We start from the raw sequence: 26646 nt of genomic DNA on the forward strand, positions 1-26646 counted from the left end.
CTAGGCCGTCAGTGGCATGACCGTGGTGCAGATGAAGAGACGGAGTTTAAAGAGAGATTAAACAACATGTCCAAGGTCACACAGCGAATGGATTCTGGAAACCAAAGATAGGCTATGGATTGCTTCCCAAATTCTTGCTCTGCACCAGTATCCTACAAAGACTGAAAACACCTCATTCCCATGACTGGCAAAAGGCTTAGAGCCAAAATACACGAGGAGCACTTGCTGGGAGTTCTGGCAGGTACGAGAAACATCGTCCCCACCATTCCTGGGCTACAGCTAATAGACCTCATATGGAAAGGACAGAAAGATTCGGCTTGTGGGTCTTGGATGAACACTTTTTTCAAAATAGCCTTTGGCTTTGATCAGTCTCTCTTCTTAATGGCAAATCTTCCCCCTTCTAGCCTGTTTTTAAGCTACATAATTATAACCCAGCAGGTGTGTGTAACAAGCACGTCAAGAGGCTGAGCATCTCCAAGGCATCCCATCTCAGCCTTTGTTTCAGGGTTGGCCAACCTTGACCTTCATTCCTGCTCGGCCACTGGTAACTTGCTGTTGTGCCCAGGTCATGCATACAGCTGAAGCATGATCCTCCATTTTTTTTAAGGACTTTTTTTTTTTAAGATTTTATTTATTTGATATAGAGAGAGATCACAAGTAGACAGAGAGGCAGGTAGAGAGAGAGGAGGAAGCAGGCTCCCTGCTGAGCAGAGAGCCCGACGCGGGGCTCGATCCCAAGACCCTGAGATCATGACCTGAGCCGAAGGCAGAGGCTTAACCCACTGAGCCACCCAGGCGCCCCCATGATCCTCCTTTTTACAAGTCCGTGCCCACAGCCCTTTCAAAGACGGCTTCTTTCATTTGGACCAACTGGGCCAGGGCAGTGACTTGTAGAACATCCTCCCTCCAATTAAACCTGTAGGCTCTTTGGCCAAGGAAAAATAAACTGATGGAAGCAAAATCCATTGTCAGATTTTAACAGAAGGAGGAGGAGGACATAAGCGGTGGTACAGCATGGACAGTTGCAAAGATCACCAAGAAAGAGGAGACGAGGCAGTAGTAACACAAGATGGCCCGGTTGGGCCCTTTTTGAGTTGAATGGCACGTCTTGAAAAGGAAAGCGAAAACTCTGCCAATCAAAAAAAAAAAAAAAGACTGTGTCTTCTGACCCTTGTCTAAACTATGGAATGAACAACCAAGCCTGACCGCGATCAATGTCAAACGATATTGACCAATTCCTATGAAACTGAATGTAAAAAAAGGACCGTGAGTCATAAACAACTGAGAGGAAATTTGCTGCAGGAAGAATCTGCGCAGACGCCAATTCACCATTATTTTGGGAGAAAGCCTGGTTGTCTTTAGTGGATGTATTTATAGTCTGTGGGATTCTCAACTTCATGAAGCCACATTCGCTAACAGATGACTCGTGCATCGATTTAAGTTATATATGACACGCAAGACTCAGCAAAACCAGTGAGACTCCTGAACGCTATTTCTTAAAGTGGAATTCAGGGGAGAAATAAATTACTGAAAAATGTTAATATAAGTTGAGGTCTACCTCCAGAAAACACAGTAAGTAATAATTTGGTTTTATAAAATAGACAAACTAGGGATTAGTTATATGCATTGACTGGGATTCATTATGCTCCTTCTCCCTGCCACGGACCCCCACTTAACAACCATAATGTCCATCAAAAGCCGATCAGTTAAATGAATTCTGTATTTCCGCATAATGGATACTGGGCAGCTTTCGAACGAGTGAGGAGAGATGTGTTTATAAAGTAGCCTGGAGAAATGGGACACGGGATGAAATAGTGTGTCTAGAATGATTTCTCTATCTGGAAAGCTTAGGATAAACACTGACAAAGTCTCAATGAACCACTGTCATTCCTTTGACCGTGGTTGCCGTGGGAAGGGATGGGCATTGCAGAAGGACTCCCTCCCATAACGGACATATTTCTGTAGTTTGTATTTTGTTTATTTTACAATGGCTTTGTATAGCTTTTTGGCTAAAAAAAAACCAAACCTATAAATAAAAATGATTTTGAAAATTGTTTTAAAAAAATTTGCATGCCTATCATTTCTAAACATTATTTCTTTGAAATCTGCTCTTAGAGGCAAATTTTCAAGTATAGACAGCATTACTGATATTCCTCCTGGAAATCAAGTAAGTATTCCTTACTTTGATCTTGGTCACAGGGCTTAGAGAGACATCATTTTATTACGCGATTACATGCATCTAGCCTTCCCATCCCCGACATAGATGGATATCAGTCGCAAAATGATACTTTATTATTTTTATCAAGAATTTCCAGTGAGAAGCCTCAATGCCCAGCTGGTCTGCTATGGGAGGGCAGAACTGGCATTAGAAGGGGGTGAGCCCTGGGCCACCTCTCTGTGTGGTCTGCATCAGCTTCCCGACCGTAAAATGGGGAGAAAAGAGGAGTTTAATTATTTTTAACTCAATGGACGGTTGAGAGCATTGATAAAACCTGAAAAACCACAAAGCAGATGAAGAACACAGAGGTATGATGGCAAAGGCTGCTTCATGACAAATATGGCTGTTTTTCTAATAGACATTAAAGCACGAGACAGATGGAAATGATAGTAGTTATTCAAGGCTGCGATGTCGGGGTGTGATAACACATGGTCTGCTATTACAGGTCACTGTTTCACTGCTGTGACTGACACCCGGAGATGCCAGCAGAGCAGGGAGGGCGGCAAAACCAACCAGGGCAGTGTGAGCAAGCCTTCATGTCATTATACTACACAGTAGGCTGGGGCAGGCGGGGGGCTGTCTAGGTGGACTCATCCATTCTCATACAGGCAGAAACAGATTGTATGCCTGCGCTTGGATCAAGAGAAAGAGCATCACGGCCACAGTTCACAATGAAAATAACGTAATTTATTAGGTCTGGAACACCCAAACCTGAGAGAGAATGTGACCTTTAATAAACGGCACATAACTTATTTTTCTTAAAAAAAAAAAAAAGCAGACGTGTTTAGTGTGGAAAATTGTGAACCAGAGATAAGTGAAAACAGCAGCAGTAGTAAAAAGATCAATCAGAACTGGATTACTGAGAAGGAGCCAGCACCAAAGACTCTGGCTTATGTCTTCACAATTCATCCACCTGTGTATCCATCCAATGTCAGTAAGTGTATGTATGTATATGTATGTACATTATATGTATATTATATATACATACTTTAAATGATATCTTTAATAATATTTTATATATAATTTTATATATAAAATTATATATAATTTATATATAACTCTAATAATAATATGTATATTATACATATACTTTATATAAAATATTTTAACATTATATATAATTATGTATATAAGTAAATATTTAATACTTACATAACAGATAAATATATAACATTTGGAAAACACATATCATCCTCCTCTTCATACGACCTTAAAACAGAAATCTAATTGGATGCATTTATAAATGAAGTTGGGGTCAACATCCTTAGAGTTAAGTCTTTGTGCATAACTTGATTCCCTTAGGATAAATGATCAAGTGTGGAATTGCTGGGTGAAGGGTACATAAATTAGTTATAAAAAGTATCTTTCACTTAACCTGAGCCTTCTCTGAATCCATGGCTTCACTAACCAAAGTTATTTGTCCAAACCTGTTCGGTGCCCATTAAAGCAATATTCCAAATCCAGAATAGCTCAAGCTCTTCTATGTGTCTATAATGATTCACACTTACTTTCCGAGGTTTCACTTTATCTTGCAGATCATACTGGCCAATTCCTTTATAGCTGATTCCAAGCCACCAAGGAAGTCCTTGTTTATCCTGGAAGATGGAAAAGCATGAGAACCAAGCCCTAATTGTTCAGTCTTCTAGAGGTGAAGATTCACCAATGTCATCCTTGAACAAATATCAGCAAGGCAAAATAAAGCTGTTCTGGCAAACGAAACATTACTTAAAAACCTAACTTGCTATTAAAATGCCTTCAAAAAAGGTCTGTAAGTTAAAACAGATCAATACTATTAATGCCATCAAAAAGAATGAACCATGACTGTCTTGATTAAACAGCTGGAGGAAAGAAAGAAAATATAAAAATCCTGAGTGTAAAGCTAGTTATCCATTTAAAAAAAAAAAAAACAAGAAAAGAAAAGAAAAGAAACTAAAAAGAAGAAGAAAAAAGCTCTCTGTTCTCTTGATTAATAACCAGCTATAATGGTCAGAGAAGTTTCCAAAGAATTAAAAAGATGAGAAAGGGGGCGCCAAACCTGATGTTTTATAACCCCCACTTAACAACGAACCTGGGAATACTGAAAAGCTCTTTTGGAGAACTGTACGATTCAATGGCAGGATGTTTGAATCATCACTTTGAGATACATATGGGGAGGAGAGGAATTTTTTTTTTCCACAAATTTATCATTTAGGTCCTGCCAAAGTGAAGGATGTATTGACACAGGGAAAGAAAAATGTAGGCATAACCATATACCCACATGCAAACAAATTAAGAATCAGGAGAAACCCAAGTTGAATTGCTACATATTTTTAGTACGAGGTACCCTCATTATGCAAGTACTTACTATTTAACCCCCCATTTTGAATTGCGAATACTGTTGTAACTTGAAAAGTCACTCAAGATTGATCTATGATAAAACTCCTTTCAAGCAAGACCCCCTTCTTAATGGTGCTTTATCCCTAACCTCTCAAAATATTTCTGAATCCATCTCTCCCTGCTTGAAAGCACCTGAAAATACTACACAAATGTGAAATCTACCAACTGAAAACTGGTATTGCAAATCCTGCAAAAATTTGAGAATTTTATGAATCTGTTGAAATGACAGTGGCAAGTTTAAGATTCTCCTATAAAGGCTCTATCAAGTGAGTATCTGGTAGCATTAGACAGGTGAACAACCAGAGAAGAGAAACAACAGCAAAAATAGGTAAAAGGAATCGATGCACTAAATGAGAATAATTTGAGTATGTTAGGATTCATAGAGGTTCTGGGAGAACATCTGAATGTAGCAACTATTTTACAAAAATAACAAGCTTTATAATTTGCTACAAATGATAAGGTATAATCAGGCTTTTATTTTTTAAGAAAATCAATTATATTTTAAATGTTGAAATTTAGAGAGATAATTTGCATGCATATGCACATTAATTTATGTAATTTTAGAAGCTGGTGCTATTCATTAACTCACAAACTAACATGGGCGGTAGGAAAGCTTTGTTATGCAAAAGTATTTACCTTTACTGCATAATAATGGACTCCGTAAGTGGGTAGAGCTTCTACTATTTTCATATACCTATGAAAAATGAATATATATTATAATCTCTTAATAAATTAGAGGACCATTTTGGGAAAGGTGATGTACAGAAATATGATATGTGGGGTGCCTGGGTGGCTCTGCCAGTCAGATTTTGGCTCAGGTCACGATCTCAGGATCCTGAGATCCAGCCTACACAGGGCTCTGAGCTCATCGGGGAGTCTGCTTAAGGTTCTCTCTCCCTCCCCCTGCTCGCACACTCTCTCTCAAATAAATAAATAAATCTTAAAAAGAAAAGAAAAGAAAAGAAAAGAAAAGAAAAGAAAAGAAAAGAAAAGGAACACGATTTGTATCTACTTTCCTCATTACAACCATGGCTAATGCCTCTGACTACAGTAGAAACACAGTAAGCCACTCTAGGGAGTCATATATCCTACCTTACCCAAATGTTAGGCAGTTGCTAACAAAACTTCAATTTCCAAAAGCTATAAGAAATGTTATTAAAATTTCTGCATATTAAAATCTCTATGGCTTAGAAACATACTGGATTGTATGTATCATAAACCCAACTTGCAAGTTTTTTTTTTTTAAAGATTTTATTTATTTATTTGACAGAGAGATCACAAGTAGGCAGAAAGGCATGCAGAGAGAGGGGGGAAGCAGGCTCCCTGCTGATCAGAGAGCTTGATGTGGGGCTCGATCCCAGGACTCTGGGTTCATGATCTGAGCCAAAGGCAGAGGCTTTAACCCACTGAGCCACCCAGGCACCCCACAAGTATTTTTTAAACAAAGCACTTACTGATGCAAAGCAATGAGAATCAACTTTTGGGTCATGCTTATAACAAGTGAAAAATAAAGCAATTGTGCGGAACCTAGGTGGCTCAGTCAGTAGAGCATATGGCTCCTGACCTTGGGGCTGTGAGTTAGAGCACCACATTGGGCCTAGAAATTACATACACATGTACATATATAAATAGTTTAAAAAAATAATAAAGTGATTCCATTTACTGCTTGTGGTAAACTCTTAGAAATATACACTGAACTCTTAGGTCTAAACTCTAAGAAACACATCGCTACAAAGAAGAGTTTTACTGTATATCAATCTGATTTTTAAAAACATGGCCCCCAAAATAAAAATTAAAACAATGATTTCTCCATTTACTATTTCTAATTCAACAAGTATCGACTGTGTACTTCTAAGGTTTTATGTAAGACTTCCTCTCTGCTCATAAAGAATTGAGGTTCTTGTTGAGGACAAGTGGACTTTTTAATGGCATTTTGAGTATTAAATGCTCTGGGTTTTGTAATCAATAATTTGATGCTTTTTAAAAAAGTAAATGGACTGCGCATAGATGAATAGAAGAGGTTAGGTAAATGTGCCAAGAACAGGCAGCAAATATACTGCACAGCCAAGATTCCAACAAAGTGAGTGGGATTCCCCAGTCTAGACCCTTAACCCCCAAGTCAGCCTCTTATTTGGAGCCACAGCTGTTAAGATCAAGAGAAGGGAAAGGACTCTGCACTTAAACAAGGACACTTCATAACACGCTCATTAGCTTAACCTAAAATCCTTCAGGGAATTTGTTACTCTTCTTCGCCCTCCCCCTTGAAAACAGGCACAATGAGTTAAAATGTCCACGACTGAACTTCAGGACTGCTCATTTTTGATTTCTGCCTTGAAGACCACAGAAGGTGTGCTGTGATCAAAAGGAGATCAGTGCAAGAGGCAGAGGTTGTGAGGGAAAGCTATACACTGACCAGGGAGGGGAAAGGCAGTCTCTAGGTCCTTATTTCAGTTCTCACAGGCTCTGAGCTGTATTGAGTGGGTTTTTAAAAGAACTTCTATGGGCATAAAAGTTATTCTACAATTACCACAGTAAAAGGTTATATTTGGTTTTATAATTTTAAAATTATAAAATTATAAATTTAGTTCTTATAATTTTTTTTTTAAGATTTTATTTATTTGACAGAGAAAGAGATCCCAAGGAGGCAGAGAGGCAGGCAGAGAAAGAGAGGGAAGCAGGCTCCCCGCTGAGCAGAGAGCCAGATGCAGGGCTCGATCCCAGGACTCTGAGATCATGACCTGAGCCGAAGGCAGAAGTTTAACCCACTGAGCCACCCAGGTGCCCCAGTTCTTATAATTTTAAAACTTTCACGTAGCTTCTGAACTATTGTTAATAAATGGATGGTGGGGGTGCCTGGATGGCTCAGTTGGTTAAGTCTCCGACTCTTGGTTTGGGTTCAGTTCATAATTTCAGAGTCCTGCAACTGAGCCCAGGATCAGGGCTCCCTGCTGATTTTAATAAATCTTTTTATTTTTTTTTTAATTTTAATTTTTTTTAAAGATTTTATTTATTTATTTGACAGACAGAGATCACAAGTAGGCAGAGAGACAGGCAGAGAGAGAGGAAGGGAAGCATGCTCCTTGCTGAGCAGAGAGCCAGATGTGGGGCTTGATCCCAGGACCCTGGGATCATGACCCGAGCCGAAGCAGGAGCTTTAATCCACTGAGTCACCCAGGCACCCCTAATAAATCTTTTTAAAAAAATAAATGGATAGCAACTCCGTAAGTCTAAAATGCAGAAATGTATCACTATGGTCTGCTCTTGTTAACATGCAGACATAGATTATCCAACACCAACACTGTATGCTCCACTCAAAGTAGAGTCACAAACCAGGCAACCAAGTATGGCCTCCAGATGGGTTTTATTTGGGTTGCATTGTAATAAAAATTTTTTTTAAAGATTTATTTAATTTATTTATTTGACAGACAGAGACCACAAGTTGGCGAGAGGCAGGCAGAGAGAGAGGAGGAAGCAGGCTCCTCACAGAGCAGAAAGCCCGATGTGGGGCTCAATCCCAGGACTCTGGGATCATGACCTGAGCTGAAGGCAGCAGCTTAATCCACTGAGCCACCCAGGTGCCCTGTAATAAAATTTTCTTAAAATTACTTTGCAACATTTAAAACTGGATTTTAAAAATCAGAATTTCCACCTTTTCTTAGAAACTATCAGCTCTGGTAGCTTTAGGCCTGCTGAGACTGAATAACTTTGCCTCTACTCAGGGCAACAGCGCTCCAGTTTACCTCAGTCTCCACCATTCCCTATTGCCCCTACACCTGGCCTGCACTTCTCAGTTTTGCCACCTGCCTGACTCTGGAAAATATCTGAATTGATGACAGCAACGGCAGAATGACTCAAGGCATTTTTATAATTCATAGCAAGGCTTTTCTAACCAGATGGGGATGATATACACACAAACCACACAACAGAAATAATTTCAGATGACTTCTTCAAACAGAACGCATTAAAATTCTATCTAAGCAAAAGGAAAGACAGATACTTACTGGACCACAGCTTGACCCCGAGTCAGACCTTTGATTTTCAAATAATGCTCAATTACCCTGTCCTCACTGTAAAACAAGGAATGAAAAATATGGCAATGTATGATTATATGAGGTACAGACTCAATTTCAAGATTCTCAGGTGGTTTGTTGAGAAACTAGAGAAAAAAGACCTTTACCAACTTGTTTGGGAAATAGAAACTGGCTGACTTTAGTTTCTGTAGGACACTCATTCCTGAACCTCAGACATTTGGATTCCTCATCAAGACTTTATTTATATTTTGTATGATATATAAATATATCAATACTTTTTAAAAATTTGATTTATTGGAAAAGGAAAGAGAATATCAATTTATCAAATGAAAAACTTATTTTTTGCCATAATTGAATGAGATAAAATAAATATAAAATAATGTTATTAATGCTAATTAGTGAGCCTTTCTAGGGAAATTAAAAGGCTTAAAAAAAGAGATCAGCAAATGTTAAATATTAAAGGCATTTCCTTAAATTATCCACAAAGATCCAGAAAGGATTTAAACTGTTCTGAGTCTTGTGTGCAACCCAAAATACTACCCTGTCACTCGCTACTTGGGAAACACTGCTTTCAGAGAAAACGCTTCATTACTGTCCCAGGATAACACTTGTTGACTAGAGGGGCACCTGGCTGGCTCAGTGGGTAGAACATGTGACTCTTGATCTTGGGGTTGTGAGTTTGAACCCCATACTGGGGGCAGAGATTTAGTAAAAAACCCAAAAACTTAAAAAAAAAAAAACTTGACTAGAAAGGTGAGAATTATGTTTAAGTGTGTCACCTTTGATATCACTCAGTTACTGTACCCTACTTACAAATAGATACCTGTCATGTCTCAAGTATAACCTAGAAGGGTAAATGTTTTTATCTCTACACAACCAGTAATTAGCAGTAAATGGTCTCCCCCCCACCCCCAAGAAACTATCACTTAACAATAATATGTTTGGAAGGTTCCAGACTCAGGAAGCAACACGATCTCAGGACTCACTTTTGCTCTTTCTGTGGGAACTGCATTTCATCTCTCCTATGAAAGTTATTCATGTTGAGTATTTATTTTGTAATCAGTTTTTCAGTGGAAAGGAAAACTATCTTCAGGATTCCGAACCATAAATCAAGGAAATTATATTTAAAGGGGATGTAACTAATTCAAAGTTGTGGGTGGGGGGAGTACTTTTCAAGGAAAAAACACTGTATGGAAAATGGATACCATGGATTCATTAAAATATAAATAGAACCACTTAAAATATACAACAATTTTTGGCTACAGAAGAAATTTGATCAGTTAGGTAGTTTCTGGCCATTAAGAAAACCTCTATCCATGGAAATCTGTATTTTATAACATGTATATTGCACTCTGCTAGATTAAGGCCACATACACAGTGACATGTTCACTTAAAAGCCCTCTCTACAAAAATAATTAAAGAAAAAAGAGTTACTGCTTAAAAAAAAAAAAAAAAGCCCCCTGTACAGACCTTCGACACACATGAGTGAAAAGGCACGAAGCCACACTTCACAAACGACCACAATCTTGGTATGATGATCTCCAGTAAGCTTTGACAAGACCCTTTCAGGGAAAGGATGAAGGTCTACTTATAGTGGCTCAGATGCACGTGATGGGCTATGGGATACTTTCTTCACTTATGTTTCTTTTAATTTCTTGAAAAGCACGTTTTTCTCAATGGAGGTTATGAGAGCAGGGTCACCTGTCGTCCTGCTTTGGCTTACCAGTAAGCAAGGGATGGGTGCTCCTGAAGAGTTTTGGTGGGAAAGGCTGGTAGGGTCTTTAAATCTTTCCTGGCATTTTCATCACTGAAAAGAAGAGGAATACAGTAATGTCAGTCACCATTACCTAAAATAGCATCCAAGCTAGCCACCAGAGGAAATCTGATAAATCTGATAAATCTGATAAATCAGGATACTGGGCTGTAGCAAAATACCATCAGTACACACGTAAGGCTAAGGATTCAATTAGAGAGAGCCGCCAACTGAACCCCCACCCCAAGCCATTTGATATTTTGAAGTTTTTAAAAAGACAAAAAAAATTAAAATTACAGTATTCAGGTGTCATAATCCTATTTTCCTTACTTTCCTGATAAACTTGCAGCCATGTTCATTGTATATTTCTTATGTGTATCTGTTCCATTACATAATTATTATTATGGTGGATATTCCATTTTCACAGAGCATTCTTCAAATTTCTTCACATACTTTTTCTGTGTTCCTATAGCACCCTCATAATGACCTTTAGTGGACACGTAATGTTGTTGGAATGTTGGTTATCATAAAACCGTTCGGGTAGTATCACCAATTTTTCATAATAGATAGCAATTCAATAAAAAAGTTTATATTGGAACACCTGGGTGGCTCAGTTGGTTAAGTATGCCTTTGGCTCAGGTCATGATCCCAGATCACCTGCTAGTTACAAATGAAAACACTGAACCAATCAGTTTCAAGAGCCATCATTCATGCAATTTTCACATTAGCTTCCCTGGGGTTTGCCCCAGTGATTCACACTCAAAGAAATGAACCCCCCCACCCGGAGGACCAAACCCAAGCACGGTGAATCTCTTCCCAAAGCAGTCATTCAACACTCACAGATCAATTCTTACAGATTAATCTGGGGAACCAGGCATGACCCACAGACAGGTTTTATTTGACCCTCACTGTACTGTGCTATATTAGAAATTGCTCACTCCTGTCACCAGAGCAGGCTTGATATAAGTGGTTCTCTTTCACTGTCTAATTTTGTCTTTTGGCTTTACCATCGCACTTCCTGGCGGTGCTACAGGGCAGTCAAGGGAACCCACCGAGCAAACTGTACATACGCTTACTGTCAGAACCAAGAGTTGAGTGTCACCTGGCTTGGAGAAACTATGATTTGCACCTGTCAACTTTACATTTCAAAAGGAAGGTTGTGGCCCTTCCTAAAGGTTAAAGATCCTGCTTTACACATTGCTACAGGAAATAAAAAGTCACTTGGCTCCTGTTCTTACGTAAGAATAAATCTCTCTATTCATTTGAAATCTAAGCAGTATGGTTTAACCACATTGACAATCTTGGAAAACAGGTTTGGGCTTCCTGAAAACCAAAATATACCACAATCCAATTTATTCATATTAAAGGTCATCTGTCAACTCTCAGTAATGATATTTATTTTTCTTAATAATTTCTTTTATGCTCTGTCCTTCAAATCCCATTTCCTTTTTCAGAGAAGTTGGCTTGGGAGTTTTTTTTGTGCAGGGAAAATACATGTATACATTCTAAATGATAGGCTAAGGACAACACTTTTTGTTATTCATCGTCACCACCAATGACATATGTATTATTATCTTCTGGGTCTATGTGAACTATATACCATGTTCCAAGGACTCAGCCTAGCACTCAGTTACCTCTTTGGGTTATTGTTAACTTTGTGGCAATCAAGACCTCACTAAGGTAGAAGCTGCTATTTACTATAACTTCATTCATTCTTTTAGCAAGTATGTATCGAGTACATACTGTACACTTAGTATGCGGAAGCAAAAGAGAAAGGAGAAGGGACAGAAGTAAGGGAGAGATTTTATCCATCATTCTATTCAATGAGCTCATTGAGAGTAAATGGGATGACTGACGTTGAGGCCCTTTAAGAAGGCTTCAGTTCCGGTGTCCTCAAAGCACCAGCATCTCACAATACTGAGATTTTTCTAGAATTTAAGCATTTAGTATATGCTTGGTAAACACCAGCAACTTACATGTTAGTGCATAACTAAAGAAACAGCTATGTGTTTCAACAGAAGAAAACTACTCCCTGGGCTGGCTTTATTGAAAGATAAACTCTGCTCTTTGACATGTCATCTTTTCAAGGAATTTCTCTTCTTTTCTTTTTAAGATTTATTAACTTATTTTAGAGGAGTCGGGGCAGAGACAGAGGGAGAGAGAATCTCAAGAAGATTTCCTGCTGAGGGCTGAGTCTGACATGGGGCCAGATCCCAGGACCCTGAGAACATGATCTGAGCTGAGATCAAGAGTCAACCACCCACCCACTGAGCCATGCAGATACCCTTCAAGGAAATGTCACAAGTAATTTTAACTGTACAATAGTCCCCCCTTATCCACAGGAGATACACTCCCAGACTTCCAGTGGATGTCTGAAACCACAGATAGTACCAAACCCTATATACTATCTTTTCTCCTATATATACATACCCATGATAAAGTTTAATTTGTAATTAGGCATAGTAAGAGATTAAAAACAATAATAATAAAATAGCGGCGCCTGGGTGGCTCAGTGGGTTAAGCCTTTGGCTCGGGTTATGATCTCAGGGTCCTGGGATAGAGCCCTGTATAGGGTTCTCTGCTCAGCGGGGAGCCTGCTTCCCGCCCGCCCCCCGCCTTCCGCCTGCCTCTCTGCCTACTTGTGATCTCTTTGTCAAATAAATAAATAAAAACTTAAAAAAAAATAGAATAGACAATTTAACAATGTACTGTAATAAAACTTAAATGAACATTGTTCTTTCTCTAAAAATACCTTATTGTCCTATATTCACCATTCTTCATTCGATGATGTGAGATGAGGAGATGCAGTGAGGGGAACAACGGAGGCATTGAGACCTAGCGTCAGGCTACTATGGACCTTCTGACGATTTGTCAGGAGGAAGATCATCTCTCCCGGACCACGGGTAACTGAAACCGTGGAAAGTGAACCCACAGGTGTGGGGGGGACTACAGTTAGAACCATCCCAGTTATAAGATGTGGTTATAAGATGTGGTAAGATTCTCTTCATCTGGATGTGGGGGTTGAATGAATCAATATAGCACCAAAGATCAATCATGGGCCAGTATCCTAAATAACAACGAGTATTCACTCATGAAGACTTTTCTGGGGAACTGATCAATTGCCGGGAAGCAACTACAATGTGCATCAGTAGGGATACAGCTGAGGGATCATTTTAAGCAGAGTCTAGACTACTTTAAAAGGAGTACACCTGAACAGGTAGAGCCCAAGGGATCTGGGGGCAGTTCACCTATTCTGAATAATATTGTAATGATATACATGATATCACGTATTCGTCCAAATTTTAAACTCACACGACACAGATTGAATCCTAACTTAACTAGGGACTTTAGTTAATAATTACGTAATAATATTGATTCAATTGTAACAAATGTACCCCACTAGTGCAAGATGTTAATAGTAGGGTAAAATGTTGGGGGTGGGACATGAAGGGGAAAGAAAAAGAGGGTAGATGGGAACTCTGTACTTTCCGCTCACATTTTCTGGAAACCTAAAACTGCTCTAAAAGAATAAGGTATATTAATTCAGAAAAGAAAGAAAGAAATACACTTTAGTGGCTTTTAACCTGTGTGGCTTTGCTCCTCAGGGGGCACTTGGCAATGTCTTATGGCATTTTTTTTTTAAGATTTCATGTATTTATTTATCTGAGAGAGAAAGAGATAGTGAGAGAGAGCGTGAGCAGGGGAAGGAACGGAGGGAGAGGGAGAAGCAGGCCCCACCACGCTGAGCAGGGAGCTTGATGTGGGACTTGATCCCAGGACCTTGGGATCATGACTTGAGCTGAAGGCAGACACTTAACTGACTGAGCCACCCAGGTACTCCATTAAGACTTTTTCTTTTTTTTAAAGATTTAACTTTTTAAGTAATCTCTACAGCTAGTGTGGGGCTCGAACTTACGACCCTGAGATCAAGAGTTGCATGCTCTACTGATTGAGCCAGGTGGGCTTAGACATTTTCATAGTCACATTAAGACATTTTTATAGTCACAGCTGAAGGGAGGCATTACTGGCATCTGCTTGAGCAGAGGCCAGGATAGCTGCTCTGTTTCCTATAATCAGAGAATAGAGCCCCAACAACAAAGAATTATCCCACCCAGAATGTTAGCAATGTTGAGTTTGACAGAGAGAGAGATCACAAATAGGTAGAGGGGTAGGCAGAGAGAGAGAGAGGAGGAAGCAGGCTCCCCGCCGAGCAGATAGCCCAACTCGGGACTTGATCCCAGGACCCTAACACCATGACCTGAGCCGAAAACAGAGGCTCAACCCACTGAGCCACCCAGGCATCCCGCAATGTTGAGTTTGAAAAACCCGACCTGAATTATTATAAAGTTTTTTCTAATCAAATCCTAAAACTTCTAATTGTATCTTTTAGACCTAACGAAATTCTCGTGTCACTCTTAGACTATAGATATCCCAATACAAATACCCCTTAGGTACAAATGCCTATCAAAAGCCAAGCGAGAGAGGCATTAGGCATTCAACTATGTAAGCTAGCTAAAAACAGGCAAGTCAGGGGGTGCCTGGGTGGCTCAGTCATTAAGCATCTGCCTTTGGCTCAGGTCATGATCCCACGGTCCTGGGAATGAGGCCCCTGCTCAGCAGGAAGCCTGATTCTCCCTCTCCCATTCCCTCTGCTTGTGTTCCCTCTCTTGCTGTGTCTCTGTCTGTCAAATAAATAAAATCTCAAAACAAAGACAAAAACAAAAATAAAAATAGGCAAGTCAGAATCAGTATTAGAAACAAGAACACCAGGTACCCGGGTGGCTCAGTGGGTTAAGCATTTGCCTTCAGCTTGGGTCATGATCTCAGGGTCCTGAGACAGAGCCCCATGTCAGGCTCCCCACTCAGTGGGGAGTCTGCTTCTCCCTCTCCCTACCACCACTCCTCCTTAGGAGTGTACTCTCTCTCACTCTCAAGTGAGTAAGTAAAATCTTAAAAAAAAAAAGAAAAGAAAAGAAAAGAAAAAGAAACAGAAACACAGTTAAGAATGGTGGGGACTATGAAGAAAAGAAAACGTTGCCCATTTGCAGTATTACTCAGGATATAGACTGGACTTGACCATATGTGACAGAGATCAACATTTTGATTGGTGAAATATCCAGAACCCCAAACTCTTCTCTTGTTGCTATCCTTCACCTGGTCCAAGACAGCCCATCACTGTGTCACCACGTTGACATTTCAGCCATTAGGTCGGGAAACAACAAAGAGGGAGGACAAACCCATTATTTAGGGGCAGAATATGAAATCTGCTCGCTTTCCTAAGTTGATGGGCCAGAACAATCATAGAGCTATGCTTAATGCAAAGGACACTGCAATACAGAGTCTTTATTTGGGACAGCCACATGCCCAGCTGCAAACTCTAATGATATGGAAGAGAGAGAGATTGGATATGGGGGAAAACATAATCTGACTCCAATGCGGACAGGGAACCACCACTTAGATCCATGTAATTTCTGCCATGTGGGAATGTGGAACCACTATTGCTTAATGATTACATTTTCCCCCCAACAATTAAGGCAAAAATCTCAAGTTTTATGTAAGATATCTAATTTTAAAACACTGTCTCCACTGAGAAGCAAACAAACAAAAAATCCAAAAAACAAAAATAAAAACTAAAACACTGTGCAGGCTATATATAAAACATACCGTGGGCCATCACTATTGTTCTGCAATTTGTGACATAAGCTATTAGTATAGAATGGACAGGGAGATGACTTCTCAGCTCCTCAGTTTGGTTTCCAGTTTTAAAAAATTTATTAACAGTGCAAATTGTCAGTAGTGCAAAAACAAAAGAGTTATATAAGTGATTTTGACAAATGTGGAATCTGGACCACATCCCAAATGATTATATTCTCAGGAAAGGACAAAGCCTTGTTTTTTTTGTATTAGAAAAGGTTCCTACCGTACCTCCACATTTAGTCATTTGTGCTTTTGCAGAAACATCCTTTCCCTGTGAATATATAACATCACTTTCCTGTAAGAACCCATTTAATAGCCCGTTTCTAACAAGCCACCACAGATATTGAGATAATGGAGCTGTGGACATTAGCTATCAACATTAAGAGAGAGTCCCAGAAGGACTCAGAGATGGCTGAGACAGACAGCCTAACAGAAAAACAAACAGTGCACAGAAGTAGAAATCCTATGACCAAAAGACAGAATCAAGTGTTCAGTTTCGTAAGTACTCAGGGAAACACAAATTAAGCCCTCAATGAATCACTACTACGTAAAAGACCGCCAAACTTAAAACTCTGATAATACCTAGTCTACATGAAGGTGTAGGGCAGTAGAAACTTCCATCCATTGCTAGTGGGAATGTTAATCAGCATGATCATTTTGGAAATTTGCATATCCTACACACACAGATCCTTTCTTAGGTATATCCCCAGAAACAAAAGCAAAAGAATAAACTTTATAGCAGCGTTGTTCACAAAAAGACAAATAAGGTTGGGGGGGGAGCTAAATGGGTGATGGGTATTAAGGAGGACACTTGTTATGATGAGCACTGGGTGTTGTACCTAAGCGATGAATCATTACATTCTCCTCCTAAAACCAGTATTACACTATATGTTAACCAACTAGAATTTAAATAAAAACGCGAGACAAACAACCAAAACCCAAGAAAACCAATAAGGAAACAACTCAAATATCTCAATAGGAATGGTAGAATTGTAGTGTATTCAAACAAAGGAATACCATATAGCAAAGAAAATACACCACAGCTTCACTCCTGATGAAATTCGCAAATAGTAAGCAAAGAAGCAAGACCCCAGATAATACACACTTCACAATCCCATGCTCTAAAATAAGCAAATAGGGGCTCGTGGCTGGCTCAGTCCATTTAGTGGCAGCCTTTGGCTGGGATCATGATCTTGAGGTCCTGGGACTGAGCCCTATGTTGGGCTCCGTGCTTAGACTCCCCCCAGCTCGTGCTCTCTCTCAAATAAACAAAATCTTAAAAAAAAGAAAATGAGCAAAATGAAACTAGAGATTCATATTTAGGTGATAAAAGTAGAAAGCAAAACAAGAAAATATGTACAACAGAGTCAGAGTACTTCTGGGGAAAGAGGATTTTACTGAAGGGGGAGGGGCACGGTACACAATGGGGGGTGGGGTGGGGTCCTGGCAACATTCCTCCTTGGGTGTGGTTATGTAGCTGTGCACTCTCTGATTTGTTCTTTAAACCAAACATACATGTTTTATGCACTCTTCTGCGTGATATAATCCACACCAGAAACTATATCCAATGCGGTTAGCGCAGCCCATTCACTGCCCTTTGGAGGGGGAGAGAGAGCTGCCGCACTACCTAAGGCAAGAGGTGGTAACTGACGAACCAAAAAGTCAACCTATCGGGGTGTTAGAAACACGGGCGCGTTATTCTAAGGTTAATCCCGATCACTTCCAGTGTTTGGGACCAAGAGGGATTTCACGTCTGAGTGGACTGGCAGTAGCTGAGTGCTGACTGGTTCGCCCTCGAAAGAACCCAACCCGGGGGAATGTGCCGGGGAGTGGGAGGCCAGGCGGGTTGACTGAGCTTCTGCGGAGAGCACAGGGCAGGAGGCTTGGTTTATATGAATTGGGATCAACCTCAGAATCCAGAGGGAGGGCCCCAAAGCAGCTGGGAGGAGAGCAGCCCTGGATGGCGATGTCTCTGCTTTTCCCCCGGCACTAAATGCACTCACCCTGACTGGGCGTTCTTGACCTTAATGGCAATGGAAGTGTTACTTGAAAGATGCACTTGACCAGAATTGCCAAGATGGACTGATTTCCCCAGGTCCTGGCCAGAGAGAAAACCCATAAATCTCCAAGACTGGTTACTTCTCAGTAACTAAACCAGGAATTCCTTGTCTTCATCGTCTCAGCAGGAATTTGTTGTCACACTGAAGAATGTGCTCATGCAGCGTCTGATCTAGGCAGAACGCCTCCATTAGGTATTCCAGAGTCCTACGCTGACCTTCTAGAAGGAGGTCTAGTCCTTCTAGTCCTACGCTGGTCTTCTAGAAGGAGGCAGCCCATGACCCATCATTTCGCTGCTGCAACTATGCCTCAGGCGATGATTCCCTTTGGCATTCTCAAGCCCCCTTTCTTGGGCTGCTGTTTTTCTTTGCTGACCTCAAAAGCCCCGAAGGAATGTGCCAACCTCACTCCTTTTTGAGAAAGCCACATGGTTGGCAAAAATGAGGCTACCCTTTGTGTGTGCGGGAGAACTTGTATGGAAACAGGCACCCCCGGCAAACGTGTGCACCTGTTGCGGCTAACTAGGAACATGCTCACAGCGACGACCAGCCACCTGCCGTTCTGACGCTGGAGTGCAGGCAATTAGCAAACGGTGGCTACCCGTGCTTCCCAGAGCAGAAAAGTCACTGAGCTCCCTTGAAGATGGAAGCTGCGTGTGCCTGGTGTGGGGGCATCCCTAGGTTTCTAGGACGCTTTGAAAAAAAGTAAAAAAAAAAAAAAAAAGCCAACCCCCCAAACTTCCCTTTTCTTTTTGAGGCTACAGTTTTTCTTACCTGAACCCAAAACAAAAGTGCCTAAAAAGCGCATATTGAATATAATGACCCAGTGGAAATGTTTGTAGCAACTTTATTACACAAAGAAATAAACTAAGCTCTTTAAAAAGTAACTTAAGACTGGAGTCTTTTTACCCATATAAAACTCAAAATCCAGGGGCACCTGCCTGGCTCAGTGGGTTAAGCCTCTGCCTTCGGCTCAGCTCATGATCTCAGGGTCCTGGGATCAAGCCCCACATCGGGTTCTCTGCTCAGCAGGGAGCCTGCTTCCCCCCACCTACCTGCCTCTTTGCTTACTTGTGTCAAATAAATAAGTAAAATCTAAAAAAAAAAACACCCTCAAAATCCATTTCATAAAAATGTATATGCAGGGGCGTCTGGCTGGTTTAGTTGGCAGAGCATGTGACTCTTGATCTTGGGGCCATGAGTTCAAGCCCTATACTGGGCATAGAAATTACGTTAAAAATGAATTAAACAAATAAATAAATAAATACTTATGGGTACATACAATATATTGCTTAAAATTGTATATGCAAATGTAAAAATGCTAGTGTTAATGACTGTTTGAACACTCAAGATAAAGTCTACCATAGCCTCAGTATCATCAGAAATTAAGTAAAGGGGAGAGAAAAGAAATGAAATAAGAGGGTATGAAAAGGGACATCTGGGGACTTGGGAAAGTTGTCACAGAAGGGAGCTCTATCTAATGCTGGGCTCCATGCAAACTAAAGATGTGCAGTCATTAGGAACTGCGCTAATTAGAAACATTTGCCGGTCTCCTGTCATTGACCTGTGAAGACCCTGGTGATAAGCCCCTTCCTTATCTAAGCTTGCTAGAGACCGGTGCACTTCACCGGAGGAGTGGGACATGGCAATGATCATACCAGCTACAGAAAGTGCATTTCATGTCTTGTTAAATGGTGTAGCGGGTGCCAAGTCACCTCTAAAACGTGCGAACTGGATCCAGTGTTTAAGGATGACAGTTTGCTTAACCATGTCAGTATTGAAAGGATCCTGGTTACTGTGTATAAACACGGATTTCTTTGACCAAGCTACCGGACTGATCAACACTCAGTGATTAGCAGTTTAAGGTATGTTACCAGTTTACTTAGAGCGGTTTTTGGCTGGCCAGACTGCTTTCAAATCACCCTGTCTGAATTTTTAACAAATCACATTTCTCTCAATTCTCTGGGAACTTGGCTTTCCATGACAAGTCTAGTTTATAAATTAGCTCCTTGACTTAATAACTAGTTGTTGTAACAGTAAATTTCTTTCTACTAATTCCTAAGCAAGGGGATATTAAAGGTGACAAGTGTAGAGTTATCACATCACAGTCCCCTGACCAGCAGAATCAGTTTTATCTCAGAACCTGTTAAAAATGCAAATTCCTGGGGCCTACCCCAGACCTACTGCATCAGAAGGACTCAAAGGGGGACCCAGCAATCTGTCTCACAAATGACTTGAGAAGCCCTGCCACAGAATAATAGAATATACACATCATAAAACACAAGGAGATTTTCAAAAAAGCGACAGTAATCAACCATTTAAAATAGAAAAGAAGGTCCCGGAGGCTGAGGACAGGCTGAGTTTCAGGAGACTCGAGGGGTCTGACCCAGCAGTGATGCCAAGTGAGCACGTCATTGAGTCCCCCAAAAGAATTGCTTTGAATTTCTCACCCTCACTGGGCATTATTAGGGGGCAGAGTTTGAGAGAAAGCCTCTCTCTATATGTATTATGCTATTATAACCAGCTCCCTCATTTCTGTGAAAACTGAAATTTTAGAGCGATTAATTTAAACTCCCACAGTAAGAAGGTAGCAGATGGGACTCCAAACCTGTGCTTGACCCAATTTGCCAATTCCTCCAGATTCTGACAAGAGGGGGAAGGGGTCGCTAGGGAAGAAAGGGGGGACTCATCAGCTTAACTTGGGGCTCCAGAATTTATAAATATGTTGGCCACTGACCGGTTCTAGGCCAGGGATAGTTTCTTGGGGGAGGACAGGTAGCTTTTTTTTTTTTTTTTTTTTTTTTTAGGACAGATAGCTTTTTAAAACTAGATTAATCTGGATGAGCCAAAAACTGAATTAAATCACATAAGAGATCTGAACACAGATAATACTGAATGTGTTACCACTCAGTGCTTCTTGAACCAAACCAAAACAACTACAGTCCACAGCTATCCCCTAAAAAGCAAAGATATCAAACTTTATTAAAAAGGTTTTTTTAAAGAGCTACAAAATCAGACCCCAGCCATTTTCAGCAGAAGTTTAAAACAGGGCATCCAAACCCACCTGGATCCTCACTTCAGGTGAGAAGCCCGACATCCCCCTAAGGCTCCTTAAACCACACAAAGTATCCGTCATGCCCCATTTTTAAAATACTGACTCAATATTTCATAGTAAGCTCTCCACTCCTGATGAGTTATCTCTGTTGCAGGAGCCCAAGTCCTGGGAGGAGTGGGGAGGAAGTAGGACACATGCTGTCACTTTCATTGTCAATTGTATGCAAAGGCAGAACGCTGGGGCTCCCATTCACTTGGTGTCCAATGCCACTACTGATAATGGCGAATAATTAGTCCAGAAAAAGTGCTTACAGAGCCAAGGTAATTTCCTGGTAGCTAAAATGAAGTACCCCCTTTGCCTTCCACTCCTCCAGACTGAAGGAAGAGCAGCTAGCCGGTTGGGAGAGCTGAATTCCTTTGGTTCAAACCCTCAGTCCCGGGAGGGGAAAGCCGCCTGCCACCGAGCTTTGAAGACTTACCAAAGCAAAGGGGTTCTGCTGTGAGGTGGCTTTAGGTCTACAACAACAGCAGCTGGTTGGCTCGTTCCCCACTCTTCAGGTCGGAGCCGCAGATGGGGAGAGGAGGAGCCGGAGGGAATTGGAAGGGGAGGGAATTGGAAGGCGGGAGTGGAAGCAGGGAGGGGCCGGCAAAGCCAGACCTCCAGCACTCCCCTCCCAAGTCACAAGGTCTTTCCATTCTTAGAGTTTCCTCCCCGCCCCATTTAAACGTTTCTCAATCACACCTCCAGCCAAATCCCTGGAAGGATTACGTAAGCCGTCCTCCAGGCCTCTGGGGAAGCTCCAGAGCCCCCACTGCTTCCAGGAAAGGGGTGCCTCCCCTCCGCACATCTTGAGAGAATGAAGCTCTTTCACTGGGGTTCAAGGTGTGAACATGCATTTCCAGGCTGCCTGTGATCTCCAGCTCCCTCAGACCACTCAGCTCCTTAGCAGGACAATGAAAGAAACTGGCTTTAAAGGGGGCTGTCCTGGATGTGTGCTGAGTGGCAGACACGTGCTGGGCATTTTGCTTATAGGAACTCTTTCAATCCTCAGAGTGAACCTAGACGTAGGCACTATTTCCAATTTACAGATGAGGGGACTGAGGTTTAGAAGAGTCACCTAGCTAGCCCTGTGTCTGCCAGAGCTTGCCCATGGGCAGCCGGGACCTGGATGTGGGCTACTGCAAAGCTTCCACTTAGAAACAAGTCAATAGACCAACCAACCAGCTGGCTCTAGACCTGGGGTGTGTAGTAATAAGGTTTGCACGGAGAACTGAAGTCAGTCCCAAGTTTCTGGGTTGGTAGGATTTTTGTGGCCTTAGGTAAACTAACTTGTGAACCTCAGCTTTCTCATTATAAAATAGGGCTAGTGACCTACCTGTCTTACAAGGTTCTTGGGAAGACGGCAATAGGATACTGTGAAGACACCTGCCTATGTTCAATAAATGTGTTCTTTCCTTTCTGACAGCAGCATGTGAAACCAAAAAGCTTTCCAAACCCTTTACACCCCTACTCTCAGAACAAGCTACAGATGGGGATGGTAATCAAGAATTCCCAGGGGCGCCTGGGTGGTTCAGTGGGTTAAGCCTCTGCCCTCAGCTCAGGTCATGATCTCAGGGTCCTGGGATGGACCCCCCCCCCCCAAAAATCAGGCTCTCTGCTCAGCAGGGAGCCTGCTTCCTCCCTCTCTCTGCCTACTTGTGATCTCTCTCTGTCAAATAAATAAATAAAGTCTTAAAAAGAAGAAGAAGAAGAATTCCCAGGGGGTGGTCTAAGTTAGAGTGGCCAGATTAAATACTTAGGACACACTTATAGTGAAAAAAAAAATTATTCATTGTTGAATCATTATATTGTGCACCTGAAACTAATATAACACTGTATGTTAAGTACAGGAATTTAAAAAGTATTTATTTTCTATCTGAAATTCAAATTTAAGCAGGCATCCTGTATTTTTATTTGCTAAAGGTGCCTGCCAACCCTCCAGGCTGGTAATAAATGACTCAGGGAAAGAACTCTGGAAACACCCTGCCAAGTCCCAAGTTGCAAGCAGGTTTAGGATTGGTTCAACAGAATCCGCTGTAACTCGTTCAAGTTCAGCCTTGAATCTTGTTCTTCCACCACCATGACCAGTCCATGGAATTTGTGTCGGGCCCTCCTTATCTCAGCACTGTACCAAAGAAGCAAGGAATCTGTTTGTGTTCTTGGTGGGAAATACAGTGTCCTCTCAGCTTGAATTCTTTTGCCATTGTTTTCGTCTGGGGCCTAACCTGTAACAGAGGACAAATTACTCTGTCCATCTGCATGCCTGATAATGATCAACTGTCACACTATTTTTTTTTTTTTTAGTCTAAAGAATTTCTAATAATAATGAAAATGCGATGAGAGGTTTTTCTCAACATTAGCCAGCTTGCAGAGGATTCTAACCGTGTCTACTTGGAAACTTCAACTCTTGCAGAGGAAGGAAAATTCCTAAGAATGACAGGCGGAGAAGCAGATTAACATGAGATTCCATAAACCTAGTGAAATAAAGAATATTTTACGAATCCATAGGGACAGAAAGTAGAATGGTGGTTGCTGGGAGCTGGGGTGGGGGTGAGGGAGAGAATGGTTAATGGGCATAGCATTTCAGTTTTGCAAAATGAAGACTTCTGGAGATCGGTTGTGTAACAATGAGAATATCCTGACCACTTCTGAATCACACACTTAAAAAACGGTTAAGATGATAAATGTTATGTTATGTATATTCTACTATAATTAAAAAAAAATGATCTGTCATACAACCCTTGAGTTAGAAATAAAGGGCACATGGAAGAAGAGTAATATAGACCTTATCTTCCTATAAAAGAATGTGAAGTCAAAGAAATCTGTTCCTCTCCTGGGACACTGCCTACAAGACAACCGAAAATTACGTATGGTCAGCTTGAAGGCCCAAAGCTTTATCCCTTCTTCCTGCATGTATGACTTGGTGTGGTCTTCCTGATCACACATGCCTGGGTGGCTCAGTGGGCTAAAGCCTCTGCCTTCCTTCCGCTCAGGGCTCAGGTCATGATCCCAGCGTCCTGGGATCGAGCCCCACACTCTGCTCAGCAGGGAGCCTGCTTCCTCCTCTCTCTCTGCCTGCTTCTCTGCCTGCTTGTGATCTCCCTCTCTCAAATAAATAAATAAATAAATAAATAAAATCTTTAAAAATAAATGAAGTTCTATTTAAAAAAAAAACAAAACTATATTGTCCGCAACAGCCATTTGAACACAGATAATAAGACTGAACATGTGTTCTGTTGTGCACTCAGTGCTTCTTCAACCACACCAAAGGGCGCTGAAATGTGTATCAGAAGGAATGCAGAGATCATCCTTTAAAATGCCATCTCTTAGCTTAGGTAGACCCTGAGTGGCTTGTACTCTGGGAGAGAAGTTCATGTCACGCCACTTTCTATTCCTACTGAACACCAAATATGCAGATGTTTTAGCCAGCCGCTATCTGAAAAGCCCACTCGAGGCTGAGTTTCACTTTTGTACCAAGCATCGGCGATGGCACGGTGGCCCCGTTCGCTCCTGGCACAAGACTGATCCTCACTGTGAGGTGGTCGCTGTCTAGGGTCTATTCAGGTGGAACTTGGGGCCTTTATTTTTGTTTACTTGCATCAAGTCTTTAAGGTGTGAAAAGCAAAGTGTTCTGAAATGCAAAAAACTTAGAAGCCGAGAAATGCAGAGGCCAGGATTCCTAGCCTGATTCTGCGCTCGCTCTTAACAGGTGGAACCAGGCCTGCCTTTTCTGTAAAATGGTGATGAAGCCCCTTTTCTCATTTTAAAGTCCAAACAAGACTATGCTGGCATTTTGAAAAAAATTAAAAACAAAGTCCAAACACGGTAAGAGTCTGAGAATGAGCCCTGTGAACAGCTAAAAACTACGAAAAGAAATAAAAGCATTTGTTTCTCTTCAAACACAGGCAATACTTTCTTTTCTGAAAGCTGGAGCAAAACAGCTTTTACAGTTCGAAATACTAACAATGTATGAGGCACTCAACTGAGCATGTAAACACAATCCCTCCCCCCCAGAATCCTCTTCCACAAATAGGATTACCACCCCCACTTTACAGGTGGGAAAACTGAGCAGTAAAGAGGTGAGACTTGTAGAAGCCCACACAGCCCCTCAGGGTGGAGCTGGGCTGGGAACCCAGCATGACGCCAGGGCCTGAGCTCTGCAGAGGACGTGACATTGTGGTCACCAGAAACACGCCATGCAGTCATCTGGCCTGTGGGTCCAGGAGCTCCCCAGGGTCTGACTGCATATCATTATCAGCCCCGTCCAGCAGATACCATTAAACATCCTTTGGCTTCACGTTTGAGGAGTCATCCAAAGGAAGGGCAAAGCGGAAATTTGGAGAAGGAGGTTTCAGATCCAAATTCTGTTTGTGGAAGATAAGGGACCTTGGTAGCCAGCATCAGTCCCTGCATCTGTAGAATGAGCATCCCAGTTTGAGGACAAAGTGATAGAAAGAACGTAAGGGGGCCCGGCACCTGGCAGAAAATGGTAAAAGTGGCGTGCACAATGGTGGAGAGCATGAGCTCTGCCGTCAGAGGGCCTGCGTTCAAATCCCAGCTCTACATCTTACCAGCTGTGTGATTTAGGGAAGTCACTCCACTTCTCTGGGCCTTAGTTTCCCCAGCTGTAAAATGAGAATAATCATACCTAGCTCTTGGAATTGATACAAGGAATAAGGTAGTGAATATCTGGGAAGCTTTCAGAAATGAGTGCTCCAGGTGCCAGGCACTAGTCTAACCCCTTTAGGGCATTATTTTTGTACATTTTCACGGAGCCCTACGAGGTAGCTGTTACGTTACTCTTCGTCCCTCAGACTTGGGAGATCATGCAAAATGGAATTACAAAGGTCTAAGATGTTCCAGATATATACAAAAAAGCTGGCTTGTGGAATTCTGTATAGTTTCAGTCTTCTCAGTGGAGCACCTACTTAGACACCTATGAGAGAACTCCTTCTTTTAAGAATCCATTCAACATCCAGGCCTTCTCCATGCCTTACAATTTTCAACAGTCAGAACCAGCCACACAATTTTCAAGGCCCACTGACAAATGAAAATGTGGAGTCCCTTGTCAAAAGCTCAGAACAATTTCAAAATGGTGACCAAAAAGCACCAACCAAGCGTGGGGCCCTCCCGTATGACTGCAGCGGTCACGCACCCACGAAGTCCGCCCTGCCAACAGCTCTTTCCCTGTAGGTGTCCATTGTCTTAACTGCTTCCTTTCTGCCTGCCCAGCCTTGGGCGCCCGTACACAACACTGAATGAGCCTGTTGACAAAGACACACAGGTTTTGGGTGCCAGCAGGTCCTAGCCAGGCCCTCCCACGTGCTGTGGGGAGTCATGGGCCCCCTGCTCCCTGTCATGGGTTGCAGGGAAAAGCTTTAAGCCTCGGTTTGGGAAGTTTCCGTTAGGCAGAGTGGGTA

At 41.6% G+C, this 26646-nt stretch overlaps 1 protein-coding gene across 6 annotated transcripts in view; it reads right to left on the reverse strand.

Moving 5' to 3' along the window:
• The window catches only part of FRMD4B (FERM domain containing 4B), a 221065-nt gene that overhangs the window by 30706 nt on the left and 163713 nt on the right, over positions 1-26646 (reverse strand). For all 6 annotated transcript variants that reach the window (XM_032867367.1, XM_032867363.1, XM_032867364.1 and 3 more), the window contains exons 8-11: positions 10349-10432; positions 8596-8661; positions 5231-5288; positions 3727-3813 (exon numbers count right to left, since the gene is read on the reverse strand). In XM_032867367.1, the coding sequence (XP_032723258.1) occupies positions 3727-3813; positions 5231-5288; positions 8596-8661; positions 10349-10432 (295 nt within the window). The remainder of the gene's footprint in view (positions 1-3726; positions 3814-5230; positions 5289-8595; positions 8662-10348; positions 10433-26646) is intronic.

This window comes from Lontra canadensis, unplaced genomic scaffold (genome assembly GCF_010015895.1).
Source record: "Lontra canadensis isolate GAN:19392208 unplaced genomic scaffold, GSC_riverotter_1.0 scaffold34, whole genome shotgun sequence".
NCBI lineage: Eukaryota > Metazoa > Chordata > Mammalia > Carnivora > Mustelidae > Lontra > Lontra canadensis.